This window comes from Abramis brama, assembly GCF_963993115.1.
Source record: "Abramis brama genome assembly, chromosome: 5".
NCBI classification, from domain to species: domain Eukaryota; kingdom Metazoa; phylum Chordata; class Actinopteri; order Cypriniformes; family Leuciscidae; genus Abramis; species Abramis brama.
In genome coordinates, this window is record NC_139967.1 from 17541961 (window position 1) to 17566592 (window position 24632).

At 38.0% G+C, this 24632-nt stretch overlaps 1 protein-coding gene across 1 annotated transcript in view; it reads right to left on the reverse strand.

Moving 5' to 3' along the window:
* The window catches only part of cacna1ba (calcium channel, voltage-dependent, N type, alpha 1B subunit, a), a 106793-nt gene that overhangs the window by 25160 nt on the left and 57001 nt on the right, over positions 1-24632 (reverse strand). Inside the window, exons 15-26 of the mRNA XM_084113650.1 lie at positions 18807-18879; positions 18611-18728; positions 17733-17800; positions 17205-17311; positions 13722-13757; positions 10063-10845; positions 9046-9230; positions 8250-8370; positions 6882-7011; positions 6687-6746; positions 5509-5615; positions 229-325 (exon numbers count right to left, since the gene is read on the reverse strand). Of these exons, the coding sequence (XP_083969776.1) occupies positions 229-325; positions 5509-5615; positions 6687-6746; positions 6882-7011; positions 8250-8370; positions 9046-9230; positions 10063-10845; positions 13722-13757; positions 17205-17311; positions 17733-17800; positions 18611-18728; positions 18807-18879 (1885 nt within the window). The remainder of the gene's footprint in view (positions 1-228; positions 326-5508; positions 5616-6686; positions 6747-6881; positions 7012-8249; positions 8371-9045; positions 9231-10062; positions 10846-13721; positions 13758-17204; positions 17312-17732; positions 17801-18610; positions 18729-18806; positions 18880-24632) is intronic.

A 24632-nucleotide genomic window follows, 5' to 3' on the forward strand; every position in this document is an offset into this window, starting at 1 on the left:
TTGTCATCACAGGAATAAATTACATTTTAAACTATATTCAAATAGAATGCAGTCATTTTAAATTGTAATAATGTTTAACAATATTACAGTTTTTACTGTATTTTGTAATCAAATCAAATACAGCCTATAGCACATAAGATACTTCTTTATAAAAATTATTTAAAGAAAAATGTATAGATATTCATGTTAGGATTGATCTTCCCTTAACAGTGACAAAAAAATATGTACCTTCAGTTTTGGTAGACGTTTAATGGTCTTCAGAGGTCGCAAGACTCGCAACACCCTCAGGGACTTGATCGTGTTGATGTCTTTGCCCTTGGTTCCTCTACACGAGTCAAAACAAGCAAAGGCTCAGTAAACTCAGGATCAAACACAACACATGCTGTAGTCAAACTTCTTCAAGGCATTCATACATATCCAGACAAAACACATGAGAATGCGAATAAACATGATTCCTTCAGTTAAAATATCAATAATGCAGCATTAACTGACACTAAACATACTCACCTTCCTATCCTGACAAACACATCAGCTGAATCTCTAACAAATGAGCATCTTTTAGAGTCATAGCTTTAGATCACTCCACTAATGGATTGGTGTTATTTCACAAAAGCACATGCTTTGGTGACAGAGTATGAAATACATTGCATGCACGTAAAATAGTTAATATCTGCATTAAACGCCCTCTATCAGAAATGTTAGCCTGTTATTGAATGATACCTTACTATTAGCACTATTCATGCATAAAATAAGAAAGGCAACATGGATTCAATCCAAATGCTGCTATGCATCAGATTCTAACACAACAACACACCACCAATGATAACAAAGAAACCGCACCCTGAAAAAAAGGGCATTGTTTCTTTTCAGGAACCAATGCTGTTTTGAGGTTATATCAAGCTGACATGCTTCAAATGTGTCAACTTGATAAACTGACTGCATAGATTTGAATACAGTGTACGTATTCAATCAAATGGAGCTTACAGCAAGAAAAGAAAGTGGAAGGCTAAATAAAATGTAATTCAAGTTATTTCACCCTTAATGAAAAGAGCAGTCATGCTTTAGCTCCTAAATACTCAAATCATAACCGCCAAGCTTACAATGTCATTTAATGAAGTAACTGCAAGGACAAGCATAGTCGATAACTGAATCATGAGGAAATACTCAATGGTCATATGAAATAACTGAAGCCCTTCGCATTATATCGAATGCAGGCAAAGAGCACACTGAATCATATATTATTTGTGAGACATCACATTCATTCAAATAACCTTTACTAAGCCCCTATTTTGATGCAGGGCATGTGTTTTGTTGGATGTCTGACAAAATAAACTGCAGATAAATTACTATTTCTGTACCGATTCATTTTCCCAATTATCTTAATTTACAATACAACTAATTATTACACGGCTCTCTGTATTACTTGATATGTATTACTTAATTGTGACATTCTGCGGCCAGATATTTCCTACCGCCGCTCATGGCAACGCTGTATATCAATCCGCTCAAACTGCCACAACTTTCATGTCTCTTGTATCCCACCACAGACTTGCTGTCTCTACAAATGCAACTGGCAGCATCTTGCGTCTAAGTTATTGACTGAAGTGAAAATTACATTGGACTTTTAATATTGGTAAAGTGTTTGTATTGTTTTGTGGCTGATTGTTTTGGACTATTATTTTATTCTTAGCCAACATTTTAAACTGATAAAATACAGGCAAAATAAAATAATTTTTAACTCAAATAAATACTTCACATCAACACATTTATTTATTTGATGAGAAGCCGTGTAATAAGCAATATAACGTACAGTAAGTCGTCATTATAATTTGTATTAGTTTGCAGGTACCGTTTAGTTCTTCCAGTGCAGCAATGGAAGAGAGAACAACAGAATATCTGAGAGGTCATATCGCATCTCATTTATTCACGGTCTCTTACTTCGATAAAGCGTTGATATAAGCAAGGCTTTGGCAGGTGTATGATTGGTGCTGACAGATGAATCAGCAGAAAATAACTTCAAGAAATTATTGTGAAAATGCTTACAATAGAAAAATCCCCAAGCAGTGATTCCCCTTCATAGCACAAAGACATATCTCAAAACAAATGACCTTCAACTACAACAGACCTTTCCATGTGCAAGAGCAAGTGGTAGTACATTTGCAGATTTCTAGCATTTACAATAATGAACAGTTACATCTTCACCCTTAGAAAGTGCCAAGGTCTACTCACACATGCACAGTTCATACATTCTTCTAAAAGTCCAGTGAACACCAATCTAACAGCCAATCAGCAGAGACCTTACAGCATGGTCACCAATCAGCATGGTGAAGTTACTCCTTTGGCCCAATCAGAGGGCTCAGCAAGGTCATGCAACTCCACCCATGCTCCCTGATGCATATTAGTCTAGCATGCAATTACTGTACAGGGCCTGATGTTTATCCCCAAAACCCACTACAAACTATAAAGAGCCTCAATAACGTCCCACTGGACACCCTGGTAACTTTCACAGGACCCCAGATAACAATTATGGAGGAGAAATGCTGTTTCACATCAATACAACATTCACTACGAGGTTCTGATGAAAGCTATCAGTGTTATTGTAGAGGCTCCAACCCTGTACAGACACTCTCGCTCTACTAATATGTAGTGACAGTAAAGAACATTATCCCAGTCAGCCCTGGGACAATGAAGAATAGAGGAGATTTATCAAGGAGAAAAGAGAATATTGGGGGTTCCCCACCTGTTAACGCTTTGATGTGGTCTAATAAATGAGAAGAACACAAAGCAAAAGGCAAAACATTATGACATACTGAGAACAGTAAGTACCTCTGCACTAACAGTAAACCACATCATCCTTTCAGAACATTGCACATGATATTTCAATGAGAATGAAAGAGACTATCATGGGCGCCATCACATTCCTTTGTGAGACTAAAATATGAGGCATAATGGCTGTATGCTGGAGAAACATTTGTGGCAGTGTTTCTAGGCAAATGTTTTGGAAACTGGCAAAAAGGAGGAAGAGGCTTTGTATGGTGGGAGAAACAAGACACTTCCAACTGCCGTTCATTTCTTTTAAGGATGTAACAGAATGACAGCTTCTTTTGCTGGAGTCTGCAGAGACAGTTGTAGGAGAGATGAAGGGGACACTTGACACAGAGGGAACATCTGAGGGTGGATCTGAAAACCAACACAAACAAGATCTTGTGCGAATACCAAGACATGCCCGACTATAAGAAATGGTGGAGCCGTAGATCTGATTCATATCACGCTCATGAATCCTGAGCATGGTTGAAAGATGCAAGCAAATGGTTATAAACCTAAAATGTATAGCATTATTGTTATACTTTATTGTACAACTGTTAGTTTTGGTCAGTTGGCACATGAGCAAAATGTTACATCTAGGGATGCATGATATCTTGGTATCATATCGTTTACAGGCTCGTAATATTTGAGATTTTTAATCCAATGATATTGGAAATTTAATTGTTAATGCTTATTTCCTCTATTTTAACATTTGGATTTTTGGATCATCTAACATTGACAAAGTTAATTCTTAAAAACGATATTTAATAACACAGTTTTATTCCATTTTAAGCTAAATTGAGCTTTTCAACATTTCAAAATGAATAACCATTATACCTAAAAAAACAAAAACAATTTCATACATTATAGTGTTGTATTTTAGTGTTTTAATTTAACATGTATTTAGTCAAAGCAGTATAGAATTGTAATCAGTGCATCCCTAGTTATAACTCTATTTCACGCTTTAACTGTTAAAGATCTGGCCAATCACAGCAGCCACATTTGCAGTACCACATCTGAAAACATGCAGAAAGATGAGCATGAAAATGTTTGTATTCTCATGCCCGCCAATTCAATGGAGTTCCGATGTGATGTTTGAAGTGAACAATATTTCAGTCGTTGGCCTAAAAAGCCAGACCTGCCCTGATATACCACTCCAACACAAGTGAACAGGTCTTCTTTGATATGATATGACACATGCACTGATCATCCTGTCTGAGGTCACTGTGGGTATCGTCCAGGATGCTCCATATTCAGTAAGTACTGTAGACCTACTGAAAATGGTAGGAATCTTTAACAGTAACATATCAATAGTGTCTGCCCTCAATGACAACGGAGGATTAAATGACATGAAGAAGAAGAATCAAGCTTGTTTGCTGAGAATGGGCGAGTGATGCTAAATTATGGATTATGGAGAGGCTGAAACACTTCCCATGCTTCAACACTTGCCTATGGGGTAAGTATTATTTGATTCATACAGTGACAGGCAAGAAGACGAACAGTGAAAAGGAGAGACAGAGACAGAAACAAAGACACAGAGAGAGTTAAGGCGTTACCCCATGAAGCTCCTTCAAGCGATTCCAGGCAGAGAGAAACAGAGGAAGAGAGGAAAGTCAGTGACAGCACATCAATTCACTCACATTTAACACGCCTTTGACATGACAACACAGCAACAAACATAAAAACGAACAGGAAGAAGGACAGATTAGTCAGTACAGCTCTGAGACCCCTTTATTCTGAAGCAATATTCTAGGTATTGCACCCAATCTTTTCTCCGGTTGTCTTACTCAGTGAAAATAAACTGACGTGGCGGGAAACAATTTCTGAGCTCTGATCTCACTCTCACGCTGACCAAGAAAGTCTTGCTGGTTCAATTAGTTAAGAAGCTTGGTGGGGACACCACCAAACCAGTATCCCATTCCAATCACAAAGTCTTGCTGGTTCAATTAGTTAAGAAGCTTGGTGGGGACACCACCAAACTAGTATCCCATACCTATAAATGAAATGCACTCAGATCTAAATATATACACAAATATGATACAAATAAAGTAAGAAGTACATTCCTTGAGACCTTTTATCACAGAGCTGATTGATATCATCAACAATTTCTAGTCTTTGTAATTAAATTAGGTGTCAGGCAGTGGAGGGGTTTGGGCATCATGTGAAGTCAAACACCCCACTGATTTCATAAAACAATACAGCACCAGCAAATCATGCAAGTGTTTCTTATAGCAGCTAATAGCATTTCCTTAAAACTAAAGCATTTCAATGGCACTTCCATAACTGTACAAGACATGAGCGAACAGATGATCGTATCAGACAACTCCTTTATTAGCTCCCTCACACTCAACTGACCCACACCTCTGAGAGAAAAACAGGAAGGTCAGTGGATCAGTGGGAGTTGGCAAACACCTCAATCAAAGCTTAGTTTTCTTGAGGAATAATGAATGAGAAGAATTTAACACATAATAAATGTCCAATACAAAGATAGGCAAAGACACTCTTGTCACACTGTGGGAATAAGTGTAGAGTAAAACCTTTAAAACAAAGAGAAAATAATATTCTAATAGGTGATTCAAATTACAAAGTATTTTAGTCAAGATCAATGATAAAAATTAAAACATGCTTAAGTAAAGTTTTTAGTTAAAAGTGCTCTAACTTATAGGGATTTGTGTAGGTTTTTGTAAATGAAAGGCAACTTACGAGAATGTGAATGCCACCAGTGCACCACTGACCACAATAAAGTCCAGAATATTCCACAGATCTCTGAAGTAGGAACCAGGATGCAGCAATAAACCCAAATCCACCATCTTTTCAAAGGAGAAGCATAAATATGAAAGATTATTGAGGATAAAACCTCGACACCATCACTACAGCCATCAAAGCACTATTTCTGTAACAAATTGCCTATAACAATAAATTTCAAGACAATTACTGACAGACTTCATATTGCTCGCTGTGAGCAACTTTCCCATTATTATTAAGTCATATTATTATGTCCTAGTAAGTCTTTTATTGTCAAGAATATGACTGTTTGGTACAATAAAATGTTATAGATATTTGACCGATTTATTTGTTAAAAGTCTGTAAGTTACTGTACTGAAGAGCGAAAAAATACAAAATAACTTTTCAAACTTTGTCTGAAATACAAGTTATTTGATACTAACTTCTTGTTTATGTCTTGCGTCATTAGTGTTGCATTTTTAAAATATGTCAGTTCAGCTTTTAAAAATATGTGTCTCAAGATGTATCTCAAGAGCCCTGTTGCACTCCATCTAACTGTTTATGAACACAAGAACATGTCCTATGTGAATCATCTTAATTAGACCAACTAGTTGACCACTCGATCAGGCAAACCACTAACTAATAATTTATGAAAATATAGAGTTTGCAACATGCCTGATATGGGTCAATGTGCTTCACAATGTGCGTGCTTAGTTGGGGACACTTAAAATTCAACAATATTATTGATCTGCCTGCATTGACACCATTATATAAGAACTGAACTGAGTTGGATGATGACATCACTGTTTTTTCCAGAGTGGCTATAAATATAAATGAACTAAATTAATAACTTTTTTACAACAGAAATTAACCATCACTGACTGAACTTACTTAAGATGGACTCTGACACTATTTTCTTTTAGATCTGCTGTACAGCAGAAACAAACTTTGTTGCATTATTTTCCTGTTATCACTGTAAAGCTGCTTTGAAACAATTTGTATTGTAAAAAGCGCTATATAAATAAAGGTGTCTTGACTTGACTTGACATAGAGAGACTGGCACCAAATATCCACATCTCAGGTCATAAAAGGACTTTTGGATCACGTCTCCTCCAGTGAGATATCCAATTAAACACTGTAATGTACCATAAAATTACCTTAATGACCATCTCAAATGTGAAAACACCAGTGAAGACATAGTCCAAATACTTTAAGACCTATGAAGCGAAGAGTAAAATGATCATCAGATTATCATCAGTCATTTGGGACATATTGGAAAATGAGGTCAAACACTGATAAAATCTGACTTTAAACAGCAAGGCCAGCGCAGACGAAACATATGAGCAACTCACATTGTTCCGAGGAGCATTGGCTAGGACTGGGTCTTCCGCAGCCAGGGCTATACTGCTCATGGCAATGACCACCAGGATACACATCTCAAAGTAGCGCAGACTCACAATATAATGGCACAGGCGCCTCACCCTGCACAAAAAAGACACACACTATGAGAGTGAGGCTGAAGGCAATTACATAATGAAGTCTGACACCTAAACATTACTTTAAATCCGCAGACAGGTACATTTAATTAACCACAGATAATTAAGTAATAATTCAGTAATAATAATAGTAGACACGGTCAGGTCAACACTCTTGTAGCATTACTATATAGTAAAATAAATCTAATCCCATATTGTTACACCAACAGAGCCATGGCAGACAGCTGCATTTGGCAATTGCCCATTAAAAACACAGATTTACGTGGAGGTTTATGGGGTTGGATGGCTTTTAGACTCAAAAGATCTTAAATAGTTCACCTTAAACTCACACAATCAAACTTTACAATCAATCTTAGGGATGTTTAAGACAGGTAATAAGCAAAAACGTTTGCAGATATAAATCTATTGGTGGTTTGCCAGATGCCATCTACAAACGCTGTATGTGAAAGTTTATGAAGCCACTCACCAGTGTTAAGGAAGCTAATTTGCTACTCATAATTTACAGTAGGAGCAACAATCAATGTCGGCATGAAATGAAAATTCACTGTATTTTCTGTTTTCAATATATATTTTCTAAATGCATGTTATTTATCTTATTGTGAATGACTTATCCATATATGTTTCTTTTTTTTTTTTTACCTAATAACTTTTAACCAAAATAACATAATTTAATCTTAATGAAACTACATACTTCTCTCTGGTGACGTATGCTGGACTTCTCCAATCATTTAGCCTGCTGAAACCCCGCCCCTTTCTTACAACTGACTATAATATCTGCTTCCATCCAATCATCAACAGATGGATAGAAATCCCAGCCTCATATATTTTTCTTTTTTGAAATATTCTGTTTCACTTGGATGTACCTCACAATATGGAAAATGTCTGTTGCTACTTCCATTTCATTGTGACTTTAAAATGAGCTACAAGTCTGAGGCTACTGTTTGATGTCTGAACACTACTTGAAGGCAAGCATATTATCTGAGTGTGTACTTGATATCCTCACTGAATGCTGCTTGTTGACAAAAAAAAATAGCTTGTTACTAGAAAGCCTTTTTTTAATGTAAGCTACTGTCAAGCAACCAAAAAAAATTGTTGAAGGGATATTTCTGGTTCAATGCACTAACAACAGTATTTGTGACATTGCACTGGAATAAATGTTCAAATACACACGGTTTTGAAAGTTTATTCAGACATGTTCCCTAGAACTACCACACACAGACTCACGGATTGTTTGGGCTGAAGATGAACATGGAGCTGAAAGGGAGGATGGGGCGAGTGCTGCTCTGGTTCAGATCCTCCAGATTCTTCTCAGTCATGGGCATCGTCTCGCTGTCTATACTGTTCACTGAGAAGACAAGCAAATGTCACTTTTGTTAGACCAACATTGGCTTCCAGTGTTAAAGGGATAGTTCACCCAAAAATAAAAATTCTGTCATTAATTACTCACCCTCATGTCGTTCCTCACCTGCGCGTTCACGAGAGCACCACGACACATGCGTGACCTCGCGTGCGTCTTCCTCTGCTTGTAAACACAGCCCTGCGTTTATGGGTCATATGTCAGAACGCCTGCTCCTGGTCATCACCACAAGCATGCGTCGTGGTGCTCTTGTGAACGCGCGTCGGAGACTGATACGGAAGAGAAAAATTGTTGAATAAAGTCGCTATTTTGTTTTTTTGGTGCACAAAAAGTATTCTCGTCGCTTCTTAAAATTAAGGTTGAACCACTGTAGTCACATGGACTATTTTAATTATGTCTTTCCTACCTTTCTGGGCCTTCAAAGTGTTAATTAAATAGCTGTCAATGGAGCCCCCCAAGCCATCGGATTTCATCAAAAATATCTTAATTTGTGTTACGAAAATGAACGAATGTCTTACGGGTTTGGCACGACATGAGGGTGAGTAATTAATGACAGAATTTTCATTTTTGGCTGAAACTTGAAAAAGTGGCACACAAAAGTGAGTGTAAAATGAGTTAAAATTAGCCATCATGACCTGATATGACTAAATGAGAAATACTAACTGGGAATAAGGGTTGTTTCTCCTGGGGGAGATGTGATGGTCACAGGTATGTGTGTGCCCATTCCTCCAGTCTGACCAATATTTCGCTTGTTGTCCGAGTCTTCTGGTTTCTCAAGACACCATCGGTTCCCATCTGAAGGCTGATGGGGATTTATAGCCAATGAATCTCCTCCCATGTCCATGTGCCTGGAGCAGGGAGTCAAACCAAATTTACACTTTGATTTTTGGTCATGAAAGACTCTGAACTGAAAAGACTGTTCAGTATTTCTGAACTAATCTTTTAAGTGAATAAATCATTCTCATTCAAATACATTCACTGACTTGTATTTCATAGTATATTATTGGTTGGACAAACTCAATAAATAGAACCTTCAATGAATGAGTTGGTGTTTTCAGTGTGGATTGGCTCAGTGAGGCATCAAACTAATTGGGATTTATAAATAAACTAAATGCACAAATCATCTCATGTGAATGAGGATGTGCTGAGTGACAAATCACTTACCGTGATTATGAAACACTCTTCCTTGAATCTTAGATATATACACAAGCACATTTTTAGAAACAATAAGATTTGTTTCTGGCTCAAAATATTTCTGAACTAATCTGTTGATTACATGAATTTGCTTAAAGTACACAAAATGTCACTCACTGGTCAACAAAAAGAAAGTTACTGAAAGAATCAATGAACAAATATGAATGAATCTTTTTGCTAAAAGAAATTTAAAAGAGTCACTGGGATGAATCAAAATCCCCACCACTAGAGGCATCATTGCTCATATACGAATAAGATCACTGGTTCAGCACATGGTTCAGTTTCTTTGTACAACTTGGGAACAAATGTGCTGTTTAAGCTAAGAAATAATTTAAAAATATACAAATATGTTATCACTAGTGTCGTAGCTAGTGGAACATGGTTCAGTTTTCTTTGTAAACTTTAGAACAAATGTGCTAATCAAACTAAGAAATAATAATAAAAAAATTTACATCTTTTAAAAACTATTTGAGAAGAAAGTTTTACCTGTGACTGGCAGACTTGCCCTCCTCCTTCTCTCCATTCTCTTGTTGCTCCTCTCCTTCCAGTGTGGACTGAGCTTTACTGGTTCGCGGCCTGTGCCGCCTCCGCCCTCCATTACCTCCGTTTTCCCCCCTGGAGCACCTCTCTCCCTCTCTTGTTCCTGATCGTGAGCCGTCCTTCTGCCTGGACCGCCGTTCGCTCTTCCCCCCAGCACTGACCACCCCATTGCCCTCCCTGTTATGCCTGTGGGAGTGATGGTGACGGTGTTCTCTCTCCCCACCTCCCACTCCCTCGTCCACTGAGCTCTGGTGGTGATGTCTGCGGCCCCCCTCGCCCTTCCCCTCCTTACACCGTGTCCCATCATGCTCCTTACTGCGGCTGTGATGGACGTGATGCCGGCCTTCTTTGCCATGCCCGGTGTCACCGTTTTCATTGGTCTCATTGGAGGGACGCTCCCTGTGACGGTGGTGCTTGCGCGGTGCATGCAACTGTGGGGGCTCCATCCCAGGGGGGACTCGTTCCTCCGGCGTGCCACCCTCCCCTTGCAAATTCTGGGGTTTGTCCCAGCCTCTGTTAGGGCTAATGCGGCCGTCACAGTTAGGTTCCACCACCAGAGGCCGGTCGAGGTGGGTTTTGATGTCAGGGCGGAGGTGAAGGTTGGAAGTCAGCCTGGGGTTGAGCTCCTCTTGGTACAATGCCTCGCTGCTGGCCAGCATGTGCTTCCGAATCTGGGTGGTGCGCTGCTCCCACACGGACATCATCTTTAGAGAACGTTGCTGTTCTTTACTAGTGAAGATTTAAGGAAACAAATCTATTAGCCTCAGACACACAAATTTAAATAAAACAATTAGGCATGGTGTTGACGTTAGTCCCCATCCATGTCGAGACCCCCTTTCATGATGGTGATTTTGTGTTTGCTTTCACTTAAAAATCCTAATTGATTTGAAAATTGGGCTTAATTTTGGATGGCTGCAACTTACACAAGCTGTAGTGTTGTAGTCAAACAGTGTTGTAGTCAAGACAAGTTCATGCTCCCGAGTCCATGACAAGACCAAGACCATGAAAATATGGTCTTGGACTAAGACTTGAGGATCAAGACCATTATAATATGGTCCCTGAGTCCATGACAAGAACATGAAAATATAGTCTTGGATTTAGACATGAGGACGAGGACCAAGACCATGAAAATATGGGAGCATGTGGATTCTGTCTTGACTCTGACTGGTACCTTTTCTGGGTCTTGACTCAAACTCAAATGAGCTGGTTTCAGCTACGACAGAAATGCGGAGTGATACAAATAGTGAAAAGTTCCAGTGCTGCTGGACTAAATATTAGTGTTCTTGGAACAGTGTTTGTCCAAGCAGATTCTAAGCAGGATAAATACTGTTTAATAAATAAAAAGAAGGTCTTTATGGATGCCAGATTACAAAGATTAGTCATGGTCATGCTTTACTCATCCTGCAAATGTTTGTGAACAATGGTTTGGGTAATGAAGTTTAATCATGCATTCTACACCTGCGTTACACAACAAGTGTAGAATATTTAGAGGGGTTTGCCAGGTTTAATGACCTAATATCTATCCCTTCCTTATGAGGAATAGTTTACCCTCAAAATAACTTTCGCCATTGTTTAATCATCCCCATCTCATTCCAAACCTGTTCTTCCATGGAATACCAATGGAGAAATTTAAAAAAATGGAAATTCACTGAGATTCGACTTAAAAGAATGATTCACTCATGAATCTGACTTGTTTTCTTTTTTCTCTCTAATGAACTTGCCAAAATATACTAAGGTTTAAAAGTTTGGGGTCAGTACATTTAATTTTTTTTTAATTAATACTTTTCTTCTACAATGACACATTAAATTTATCAAAAGTGACAGTAAATACATTTATAATGTTACAAAACATTTCTTTTTCAAATTGTTCAAATGAAAAATAAATCTATTCATTAAAGAATCCTGAAAAAAGCAACATGGTTTACAACATTAAACATGGTTTACAACATTGATAATAAGGAGAAATATTACTTGATCACCAAATCAGCATATTAGAATATAGAATGTTACTGTTACAATATTATTATAATATTTTATATTATAATATTTTACAGTATTTTTGATCAAACAAATGCAGGCTTGGTGAGTAACAACATTCAGTTCAAAAACATTTTAAAATCTTACCAACCCCAAACTTTTGAACTGTGTGTGTGTGTTTGATCCTGGTATTCCCTACATTATGGGGACCAAATTTCACCACAAGTATAGTAATACAAGTAAATTTTGACCTTGGGGGGACATTTTTTTTTTTTGGTCCCCATGAGGAAACAAGCTTATAAATTATACAGAATGATCTTTTAAAAAAAATCTAAAATAGCAGAAAGTTTTCTGTGATGGATATGTTTAGGGGTAGGGTTAGTGTAGGGGATAGATTATACAGTTTGTACAGTATAAAAATCATTACGCCTATGGAATGTGTGTGTGTGTGTGTGTGTGTGTGTGTGTGTGTGTGTATTGTGTGTGTGTGTGTGTGTGTGTGTGTGTGTGTGTGTGTGTGTGTGTGTGTGTGTGTGTGTGTGTGTGTGTGTGTGTGTGTGTGTGTGTGTGTGTGCATTTTTTCCTTGGAACAAAGCCAGTCATGTGGATTTGGAACGACATGAGAGAGAACAAATGATGACAGAAGTCTCCTATATTTCTTATCCAGTTAGTTAGCATGAAAAAATATGAATCAAGACAAATAAAGAAAAGTAAAGGAAAAGATTGAGCTGGGGAAAAGTAACACATCTACAATTCTCTCTTCTCCACATCACTTTATTCTGAGCACACCTCTAGCAGGCAGGCCGTGTACCAGGGAGCAGGCGTGAGGAGTGAACTACAGCAATGTGTAGACAGGTGATGGGAAACAGAAAGCTCTCTGAGGCTGGGAGAGAGTGGAGAGACTGATTATCAGACATTATTCACTGCTTAAGTGCTAACAGGGCTTTGCAGTGTGAATCAGTCCTGAGGTCAGACTGTACCTCTTGTGGACTAGCTCATGGTGTGATAATCATTTCCCTTTTCTGTTTATTTGACTTTTGGCCATGTTATTTATAATAGGTAGCAGAGAGACCAAAAAACAAAACAAAAAATTGGCTCTAAGGCTCATGTGTCAGAGCATGTGAACTACTCACTACACCACAGTTCTGATATTTCCCCTTTTCTAGCAAATATTAACATACTTATCAAAAATAAGGACTGAGATGTTCTCAACGTGCAACAACATAGTACTTTAAAGCTGCTGTAAACAATGTTAGCTATCTTGCTAACTTCTGGCTAATCGCTCTAGCTTTGCTAACTTGCCAAGTCTCTGGCTAATAAAAACCAGTCACAGCTTCATCAAACTCTGAATTTTAAGTGTGGTATTGATTAAAAATGCTTACAACAGCTTTAAAGTGCAAGAGTGAAATGTTATCGATGAATGATTTTTTACGGCTGTCCAAGGGTTAAAAATGAAATCATAGGTTAACATTGACATACTGTATATGTATGAATGTGGGGCAAGATTCTGGAATGTCCCATATAGTCCACATTGTCAAACACTATGAGGTGTGTTGTGAATGAGTATTAGTCTCAAAATATGTCCATTCATGTACTGTAGAAGTAATCATGCCCTGCTGTACCATTACCTCAAGTAGTGATGTGCAGGGGAGCAGACATAACTCCTAAAACACATACAGCACACATTGAAATACACAGATACACATAGACACGCTAAGAGTCCCCACAGTGCCACAGAAAACACGTCAGAAGACAAACATCAAGAAAATCAGAAAGGAATAAAGATGTATCAAAGACAGACAGTAGAAAACGAATGGTGGAAAAATTAAAGAATGTACGAAACAGTGGAGAGAAGTGAGATGATGGCAGACTTATCCAGACTCTCTACAATGCTAAAATCTTCAGTACTGCTCAAACTGAACCATTACTGGAATAGCTAAAAAAAAAAAAAATAATAAAAATCTGTCATCATTCACTCACCCTCATTTAGTTACAAAGCCATAGGACTTTTTATTCTGTGGAACACAAATGTTTAATGTTCTAGTCACTCTTTTAAATATAATGAAAATCAACGAGGACTGGGGCTGACAAGTCCCAAAATGAACCATAAAAGCATAATAATGGTATTTCAAATTACTTTTGTGCTATATTTTAAATCATCTGAAGCCATACGGCAGCTTTTGTGCCCGAAACAGACAGACTTTTAATTGTTACTGACATAAATCTTGACATTATAAGTTCAAGTACATCAGAGAAGTATTAATGTCCAATTCATGAATGAATAATTCAGACCTGTTTTGTGAACTAGATCAATCGATTCATTGAAAAGAATGATTCATTCATGGGCATGATGGCTGAATCTGAAATCGCCCCCTAAAACCTTGTTGCAGTGTAATGTGGGATTGAATAAGTGCACTCAATAACGTCCACTATGACGCCACTACAAATGGCTGTCCCCTCAAATAACGTCCTATTTGAGGGTATAGGGGCTGATTTCGGATTCAGACGATGACTGATCGGTTCTCAGAATCAACTCACTGAATCAATGATTTTGCAGTAAACAGTCCACTGGAAGGAAAATGTATCCCCTCCAGTGAATAATCATGATAATTCATGATAAAATCATGAAACACACCTTAATTTGTCTGTGTCTCACATAAAGTTAGTGTTATAACTTTAATTATATTTTTGTCTTGTAACAGCGACAGTCCTCATTCACTTTTATTATGTGAAAAAAATCACTTTTTTTGCTCCATGGAAGAACATAAGTCATACAGGTTCGGAATGATATGAGGGTCAGTAAATGATGAACGACTTTTCATTTTAGGGTAAACTGTTCCTTTAAAGCATCAAAGACTAATTAAATAAACTAATTAATCTATCACTAGCTTGAACACGAATGTCTTTAAAATTTTAGCTTCTCAAAAGATTGACGAGTCAACTTCTGTGATTCTAATTCCAAATATTCGATTTAATTGTATGTGTAACGTGTGTGTGTGTGTGTGTGTGTGTGTGTGTGTGTGTACGCTCTCACAGTGGGTTTGTCTGACAGGAGTGCTGACTCATTAGGCACTAGCAGTAGCAGAAGCTCTAGTAGTGATGCTCACTGGGAAACAGACGGCCACTTCTCAGAACAGGGCTCAATGCCAACAGCAGCCAATGAGCCCAGCGAACAGTTAATCTAGTATCCAGAAACTTGTCTGACCCGCTAGCTAAAGAAATACGGCAAACATAACGTTACAAAAGAAAGTAATTAATCCACTGATGAAGTTGCAGTAAACTGAAGCAGATTAACACTGATAGTTTACTTAAAGTCCACACTTGTACTTTTTTACAGCAACACTTTACAATAGCTTTCATTAACAAGACATTTTAACATTTAAAATGGTTTTAAGTAAAGAAAGAAAAGAAAGCCATTTTAAATGTTACCCTTTCATTCATTGTATTCTTAATGGCTTCTTATGACCCATACACAATATTTCCTCAGTCATTTGTTAAACTATGAGCTACACTGTGAACGACTCTGGTCAGCGAGACTAGTTTGGCTGTCTGACATCATATTAGAGCAGTGTGCTGGGACAGAGGAGGAGAGGAGATTTGAACAGAGAGTAAATGAACTCACGGTGAATGAGAGCTGGAGTTGGAGGAGCTGCATGAAACAGCACCGGGAATTGGCCTTATAAAACTGCATATGCCAAAAACAAAAACCATCAGAGGGGAAATAAATAGTTTGGTGGGGTAGGAGTCAGTGTACAGGGACTACAGCTGTCAATCACTCTGACTCTAACTCCACCCAACTCAATGGGAAGTACATATCAACAATAGTGTGACTTCAAAACAGAATGAAAAACAAAACAGGCGAGAAGGCATTACAGTATTAAGAAAGACATTCAAATTCCAGGTGCATTAAAATTGATTAAATTAATTAATTATATTACATTCAATTAATTAATTATTATATTACTCTATTCAATAATATAATAAATTTACTTTTTAACACCGGAAAAAAAATGTCTTTCATAATTAAGATATAATATATAAATGTTAACTCAATCAAAATATTACAAAAATCAGTAAGAATTTCTACAAGATCCTGAAAAAATCCTATTCAGGGCCATAACTACAATTGATATTGGAAATGATATATGTGACCCTGGTCCACCTGGTCACATGGGTAAAAAAAATTTAATTGAGAAGCTGAATAAATAAGCTTTCCATTGATGTATGTTAGGATAGGACAATATTTGTCCAAGATACAACTATTTTAAAATCTGGAATCTGAGGGTGCAAAAAAAATCGAAACATTGAGAAAATCGCCTTTAAAATTGTCCATTTATGTTCGCGATTGTGCTGCATTCACTCACAAAAATAAATGTTTTATATATTTACGGTAGGAAATTTACAAAATATCTTCATGGACCATGATCTTTACTTAATATCCTAATGATTTATGGCATAAAAGAAAAATCGATAATTTTGACCCACACAATGTATTTTTGGCTATTGCCACAAATATACCCGTACTACTTGTGACTTGTTTTGTGATCCAGGGTCACATATGTTACCCCAATATTCAGAATTGTGGTTGATCAAAGTTTTTAATACTTAATTTACATCGGATTGCCACAATCACTGTCTTTAGCAACAGTGATACAACAAATTTAGGTTAAATTGCAAAGAACTAAATCAGATTTTGATGGCATGATTAATTTGAGCTAAATATATTTTTCACTGTACATTAATTGGTGTCTAACAACAAGTCTAATCAAACACAGTTAGTAAGGGAGCATCAAAAAAAATCTTTAGATTTCCACACAGGCTGGTTGAATCAAGTTATACGTGCCACTTCTGTCTAAAGACAACCCACTATGGGTGCAGGACCAACTGCACAGAGAACATGGAGTCCTACAGAGACATAAATAAAAGTGACAACAGAAAAATAACAAAAATAACTAACACTCAGAAATCTGCTTACAGAGACAAACAGGATTCTTGGGACACATAAAAAAAAGCAATGAGAGGACATGATGGGGTGATGAACAGGTTTTACAAAGGGTTAGTGAAAGGGGAGGGCAGTACCCTGACTTCAGGTTTAATGCCCTCTGACTTACGCTGTGATGGAAATGTTAGCGGCCGAAATGGGGCTGACCTCCTTTACCTCCTTGGCTTTCTGCAGAGCCAGTTTCTTATTGATGGCCTCCTCCTGCTCTTCTTCATCCTGAGAGAGGAGTAAGACAGAGAAACACAGAATGACAGACAAGTATAAATTTGCATCCCATGTCAAAGCACCGTGGATACCATCAACAAATCAGAATAGTGATGTCCCAGGAGCCTTACGACCCTATACTGTAGATGCCATCTTTACGTGAGGCTATAAATCCCATAATGGGCTGAGAGCTTCATTACCTTGAGTTATTGACCAGGGCAAACATCAGTCAGATCAAAAGAACCCTTACAGACAGTCAAACTAATAAAACTATCAGTCCATAGCGATAGGATCACACACTCTGTGTACACAACATGTGAGACTCATGTGGTGGGTGTGCAGGTACGGATGTGTGTGTGACAGTGCCAGAAGTTAAGTATTGCCATTGTATGTACATATGCTCATATGTAGGACCTAAATATGCAAAACCAACCTTGGTGAGTTCTTGTGCATTGGCAAGGTTATCAACAGCAATGGCCAAAAATACATTTAGGAGAGTGTCTGATCAAATGTGCTTTAAGGAATTGGGGTGAAAGTGGGCATCTAATAAAATAGTAAAACATTCAGGTTGTCCTTATACTATCGTTCAAAAGTTTGGGATCAGTATGATTTTTATTTTTATTTTTGAGAAATTAATGCTTTTATTCAGCAAGGATTACTTAATATGATAACATTTAGAATGTATTAAAAGTATTAAAGGAATTATTATATTTAAACAGTTATTTTAAATTATTATAATATTTTACATTATAACTGATGATACTGTATTTGATCAAATAAATGCATGCAGCCTTGGTGAGTATAAGAAACTTCTTTCAAAAACATTAAAAAATCTCACCAACCCCAAACTTTTAAATTCAATCTGACATTACAAGTGCTTCATTCTGTTGTGTGACTTGTAAAATACTAAATACACACATAAAATGCATATAGCTGTATGTAGCACCCATTTAACAGTAAATGGAGAAACACTTTCATATGAAAATATTATTTACAAATCAGTAGCAAAAACAACTTTACACACATAATTTCAATCCTAAGTATGAGCGAAGTTATTTATTATTTATTTACTTACTTATTTAATACATTTATTTCATTTAATACCTGTGCATTCTAAAATAAACAGAGTAATATAGTTTTTTGGGGGACATTAATAAAGAGCACTGTTGCAGAAATCTACCTCTGTATGGTGTCTTTAGTTTATACATACAATACGAAGGGCTTTATATTTTACGATGAGTGTCATTTGTACATATTATGTAGTTTCCTTTACTCAATAAAATCCTATGTTCTACAGTATATAAAGGATACAGTTTCCAAACAGTGTGAGCACAATGAAGTACACAGAGCAGAACATTCCCCGGTGCACTCCTCCCTGGGATTCGATACCATGATACATCACTGCATTCCAGTCCTCTCCTGTCAGAATCTGACAAGATAAAATACATTATGGAAATACAAATATCAAACGAGAGCCTTCAGACACATATCACCAGACGGTCAATACCTGAAACACTGTCAGGATAGCAGCTGGGAATGTGTCAAAGTTGGTCGTCGGGGTCTCATCTTCAAAATTAAACCTAGAAGAGAGATGATGAGCTGTGAATCATTTCCTTGGATGAATCTCATGTGGATGCTTACAGTAGGAGTCAGTTTTGCTCTTATTTCAAAATCTTTCATTTTTTTCAATTTGTTTGCTCGCAAAGACAGCAAAAAACGGGATTGATATGTTCCAATAATAATGTTTCATCTGCATATAAAAGCTGAGCTGAGTTCTCCTCTCTGTATCTCTGGAGTTAATAACAAAAACATAATAAATATGCTTTCTTCTTCACCATTCTCCTCCATGTACACTCTCAGGGGCTCTGCAGGGGCCTCATTACTACAGAATGTAGAGAAATGCGTAAAAAGAGAGAAGAAACATTTCACAACCAAGGGCTTGTTTATGTTATTTTGGAAAATAAAAGTGATATCTTTTTTTTTTTTTTTTTTTTTTTTTCCAACCACCGTTCCTCATTTTATTGCAAGAAAATAGTGCAATAACAATATAATGAAGCAAACAGAAGTTAATAATGATTATAAAAAAGTGATTTCTATATTCAGTGACATATCAATGGTATACTGTCATGTCTAAAATTATCATGATTTCATATAACTTTCATACTCCATTTGTTTGTATAACTTTCAGAATGGTGATAAAAGCGATCTTTTGGTTTTATTTATGCTGTGATGTGCTAGAAAGCCTCACACACATTGAAATCTCATCGGTTCAAAATCCTCATAGCTGCATATTAATTATCAAATGTGTTTTGGTTGGCTGTGATTGTGTCATTGCTCAGCATTTTTACCTTAAGTGAGGACGAAAACATTACTTTTTACGTAGGGTTCAACCTGGTTAGCAAACAGTGTTTTTTCGTCTAACTTTAGTATTCAAGTTACGGTAATTTAGTATTCATATATATATATATATATATATATATATATATATATATACATACATACATACAGTGGGGAGAACAAGTATTTGATACACTGCCGATGTTGCAGGTTTTCCTACTAGCAAAGCATTTAGAGGTCTGTAATTTTTATCATAGGTACTCTTCAACTGTGAGAGACAGAGTCTAAAACAAAAATCCAGAAAATCACATTGTATGATTTTTAAATAATTAATTTGCATTTTATTGCATGACATAAGTATTTGATCACCTACCAACCAGTAAGAATTCCGGCTCTCACAGACCTGTTAGTTTTTCTTTAAGAAGCCCTCCTGTTCTCCACTCATTACCTGTATTAACTGCACCTGTTTGAACTCGTTACCTGTATAAAAGACACCTGTCCACACACTCAATCAAACAGACTCCAACCGCTCCACAATGGCCAAGACCAGAGAGCTGTGTAAGGACATCAGGGATAAAATTGTAGACCTGCACAAGGCTGGGATGGGCTACAGGACAATAGGCAAGCAGTTTGGTGAGAAGGCAACAACTGTTGGCGCAATTATTAGCAAATGGAAGAACTTCAAGATGACGGTCAATCTCCCTCGGTCTGGGGCACCATGCAAGATCTCACCTCGTGGGGCATCAATGATCATGATGAAGGTGAGGGATCAGCCCAGAACTACATGGCAGGACCTGGTCAATGACCTGAAGAGAGCTGGGACCACAGTCTCAAAGAAAACCATTAGTAACACACTACGCCATCATGGATTAAAATCCTGCAGCGCACGCAAGGTCCCTCTGCTCAAGCCAGCGCATGTCCAGGCCCGTCTGAAGTTTGCCAATGACCATCTGGATGATCCAGAGGAGGAATGGGAGAAGGTCATGTGGTCTGATGAGACAAAAATAGAGCTTTTTGGTCTAAACTCCACTCACCGTGTTTGGAGGAAGAAGAAGGATGAGTACAACCCCACGAACACCATCCCAACCGTGAAGCATGGAGGTGGAAACATCATTCTTTGGGGATGCTTTTCTGCAAAGGGGACAGGACAACTGCCCCATATTGAGGGGAGGATGGATGGGGCCATGTATCGCGAGATCTTGGCCAACAACCTCCTTCCCTCAGTAAGAGCATTGAAGATGGGTCGTGGCTGGGTCTTCCAGCATGACAACGACCCGAAACACACAGCCAGGGCAACTAAGGAGTGGCTCCGTAAGAAGCATCTCAAGGTCCTGGAGCGGCCTAGCCAGTCTCCAGACCTGAACCCAATAGAAAATCTTTGGAGGGAGCTGAAAGTCCGTATTGCCCAGCGACAGCCCCGAAACCTGAAGGATCTGAAGAAGGTCTGTATGGAGGAGTGGGCCAAAATCCCTGCTGCAAACCTGTGCAAACCTGGTCAAGAACTACAGGAAACGTATGATCTCTGTAATTGCAAACAAAGGTTTCTGTACCAAATATTAAGTTCTGCTTTTCTGATGTATCAAATACTTATGTCATGCAATAAAATGCAAATGAATTACTTAAAAATCATACAATGTGATTTTCTGGATTTTTGTTTTAGATTCCGTCACTCACAGTTGAAGAGTACCTATGATAAAAATTACAGACTTCTATATGCTTTGTAAGTGGGAAAACCTGCAAAATCGGCAGTGTATCAAATACTTGTTCTCCCCACTGTATATATTAAACATTCTAAAAGTGAGAATATTTTATCTGGTCTCATTGTTTTCAGCAGCTCTGCTCTCTGATGTGCTTCACAACTGAACATATGACACTGTCTATTTCATCCAGCCCAGATAATGACTTCATGGATCAGACAGTCAGTTTATCATGTCCATCTACAGTCTTAAATATTAATGCTCTATGGAGCTGAAATCGAGTATCAGAGAGGCACAAAAGCAATTTCTCATTTCACTAAGCACAGATCTGGAAAGACTTCACATATTCGCCATCGGGGGGAATAGTCTCTCCTGCAGCTATCCTCACATTGTTATGTTTCAATAACATTTTCTCATTCCGCACTGCCTATTTGTTTATCTAGCACTCTTCTCATTAAAGTAGATCACATGACAGCATGTTTGCGCATCTAAGCTGATATTTACCTCATGGGAAGCGTGCGTAGAGGCAATTCCTCTGCTGTAGCATACGATTAATAATTCATGGAACAGAGAAATGAAAACTTGCACCGTCTGGATCAACTCAGTCATGTTTGTTAACATGTGGCTGAGGGGTAAATGAAACGGCAGGGCTTGGAAGAGTCACAGATGCTTATGCAGAGAGGAACGTAAACAATGGGCAGTTTTTTTCCACGTCAATGGATGATTTAGTGGTAGTCAACTACCACTTTTACCAGCTTTGAACTCCAGGAAATTCATCTAAATTCTCCTTATCCAGTCTTACTTCTACTTATTTACCGTCCACCTTCATCCAGTAATTTCATAAATGAGTTTGCAGACCTCTTGGGGAGCGTCTTGACTAAATATGACCATATTTTAATAATTGGTGATTTTAACATTCATGTATGTTGTTCTGCTAATGCTTTAGCCAAGGACTTTTTAAACCTATTATCTTCTTTAAACATTGTTCAGTGGGTTAATGGTCCCACCCACTGTCACGGTCATACATTAGATTTAATTCTGTCATATGGTCTGTCTGTGGCCGATATTGAAATTAGAGATACTCCACTTTCCGACCACAAACCACTGCTCTTCTCAACATTTCTTCCTTTACCACCCACAACTGTACCACCCCATGCTCGTTGGTCTCGCTCTTTAACCCCACTCTCTCATGTTGTGTTCTCTGAAATGTACTCTGAGGCCGACAATCCTCTCATTTTGGACTCCCCTACTTATCATCCGGATGTCGATGAGCAGCTACAAGCTTTTAATAACAAATGTTCCAGCATCTTAGACTCCATTGCACCTCGAAAGCTTATTCACCCTCAAAAAAGGCCCCAGCCATGGATAACTAGGGACATTTGTCTATTGCGACAACAATGTCGTCGGCTTGAGCGTAAATGGAAGAAAGACAGGCTTCAAATTTCCTTTGAGATGCTGACTGTTTCACTAAATAATTTCCAAAAAACAGCCAAGGCAGCAAAGCATAAATTCTTATCTGACATCATTGAGAAAAATGTGCATTGTTCCAAAACGCTCTTTTCTACTATCGATTCTGTTTTAAACCCTTCTGTTAAGTCTTTTCCTATGATCTCTCCCACCGAGTGCGAAAACTTCCTTAATTTCTTCTCTGATAAAATTAACACTACCCGAGCACTAGTTTTTACCTCAAGAGAGCATGTACCTGACCCTACTTTCTCCAACTCACAATGGAGCCACTTTGAACTGATCTCCCTTCAGACATGCAGGGAAATCACTTTAAAACTGAAATCCACCACCTCTCCTCAAGATATTTTACCTTCTCGTTTTATAAAACAGGTATTTGACTCTGTTGGTTCAGATGTTCTGCATATCATTAACAACAGTCTTTCAACTGGGGTTTTCCCTGCTTGTTTCAAACTCGCCACTGTGACTCCCATTCTCAAGAAACCATCACTCGACTCCGCTGTATATGCGAATTACAGACCCATTTCCAACCTGTCTTTCCTATCAAAAATTCTAGAAAAAACGGTCTTTATACAGCTGCAACACTATCTGTACATTAATTCTATTTCGGATATTTTTCAATCTGGTTTTAAACCCCTTCACAGCACTGAGTCCGCTCTCTTAAAAGTCCTTAATGACATCTTAATAACGACAGACGCTGGCGATACCATGGCTTTAGTGTTACTAGACTTGAGTTCAGCTTTTGACTTTGTAGATCACCAGATTCTCCTATCTCGGCTAGAACATTCGATCGGTATCTCAGGTATGGTACTCAAATGGTTGCAGTCTTTCCTATCTAACAGAAGTTTTTCTGTTAGATTAGGCACTCATCTATCTTCTGCGATCAATTGTGGGGTACCTCAGGGATCGGTTCTGGCACCCCTACTTTTTTCATTGTACATGCTTCCTCTGGGATCAATTATGAGTAGATTTGGTGTGTCTTACCATTGTTATGCGGACGATACCCAACTCTACATACCTATAAAACCTAATGAACATAACACTACATATAAGAGACTACAAGACTGTCTCCATGAACTCAAGCTATGGCTCACTAATAACTTCATGCTGCTAAATGATGACAAAACCCAAATCATCCAATTTGGTCCAAATGAGCTCTTTGACCGACACTGCACTGATCTTGGTACCCTCACGCCACACCTCACTTCTGAAGTTAAAAACTTAGGTTTTTACCTTGACAGTAGTCTTAAACTGACCAAGCAAATTAATGCCACAGTTAGAGCCAGCTTTTATCATTTACGACGGTTAGCCAAAGTCAAGCCATTTTTAAACAGGAATAGCTTTGAAACAATCATTCACGCTTTTATTTCAACACGACTTGACTATTGCAACTCACTATATGTTGGGTTACCTCTCACTTCCATCTCTCGTCTTCAGATGGTCCAAAACGCGGCTGCCCGTCTGCTCACTGGCAGCCGAAAACGAGATCACATCACCCCAATTCTACGTTCTCTGCATTGGTTACCGGTTCGATTCAGAATTGATTTTAAATTTTTATTATTTGTTTACAAATCTCTTAACAACCAGGCCCCCAAATACCTTTCCGATTTAATTATCATTCATGATCCATCCAGATCACTCAGATCAAGAGATCATCATCTCCTGGCTGTTCCACGATCCCGTTTAAAACGAAGAGGTGACCGGGCATTTGCAGTAGTCGGCCCTAAGCTGTGGAACACCCTACCACTGCATGTTAAATCAGCCTCCACAATAGCTGAATTCAAATCTTTGCTGAAAACACATTTTTTCTCTAAAGCGTTTAATGTACCATAATT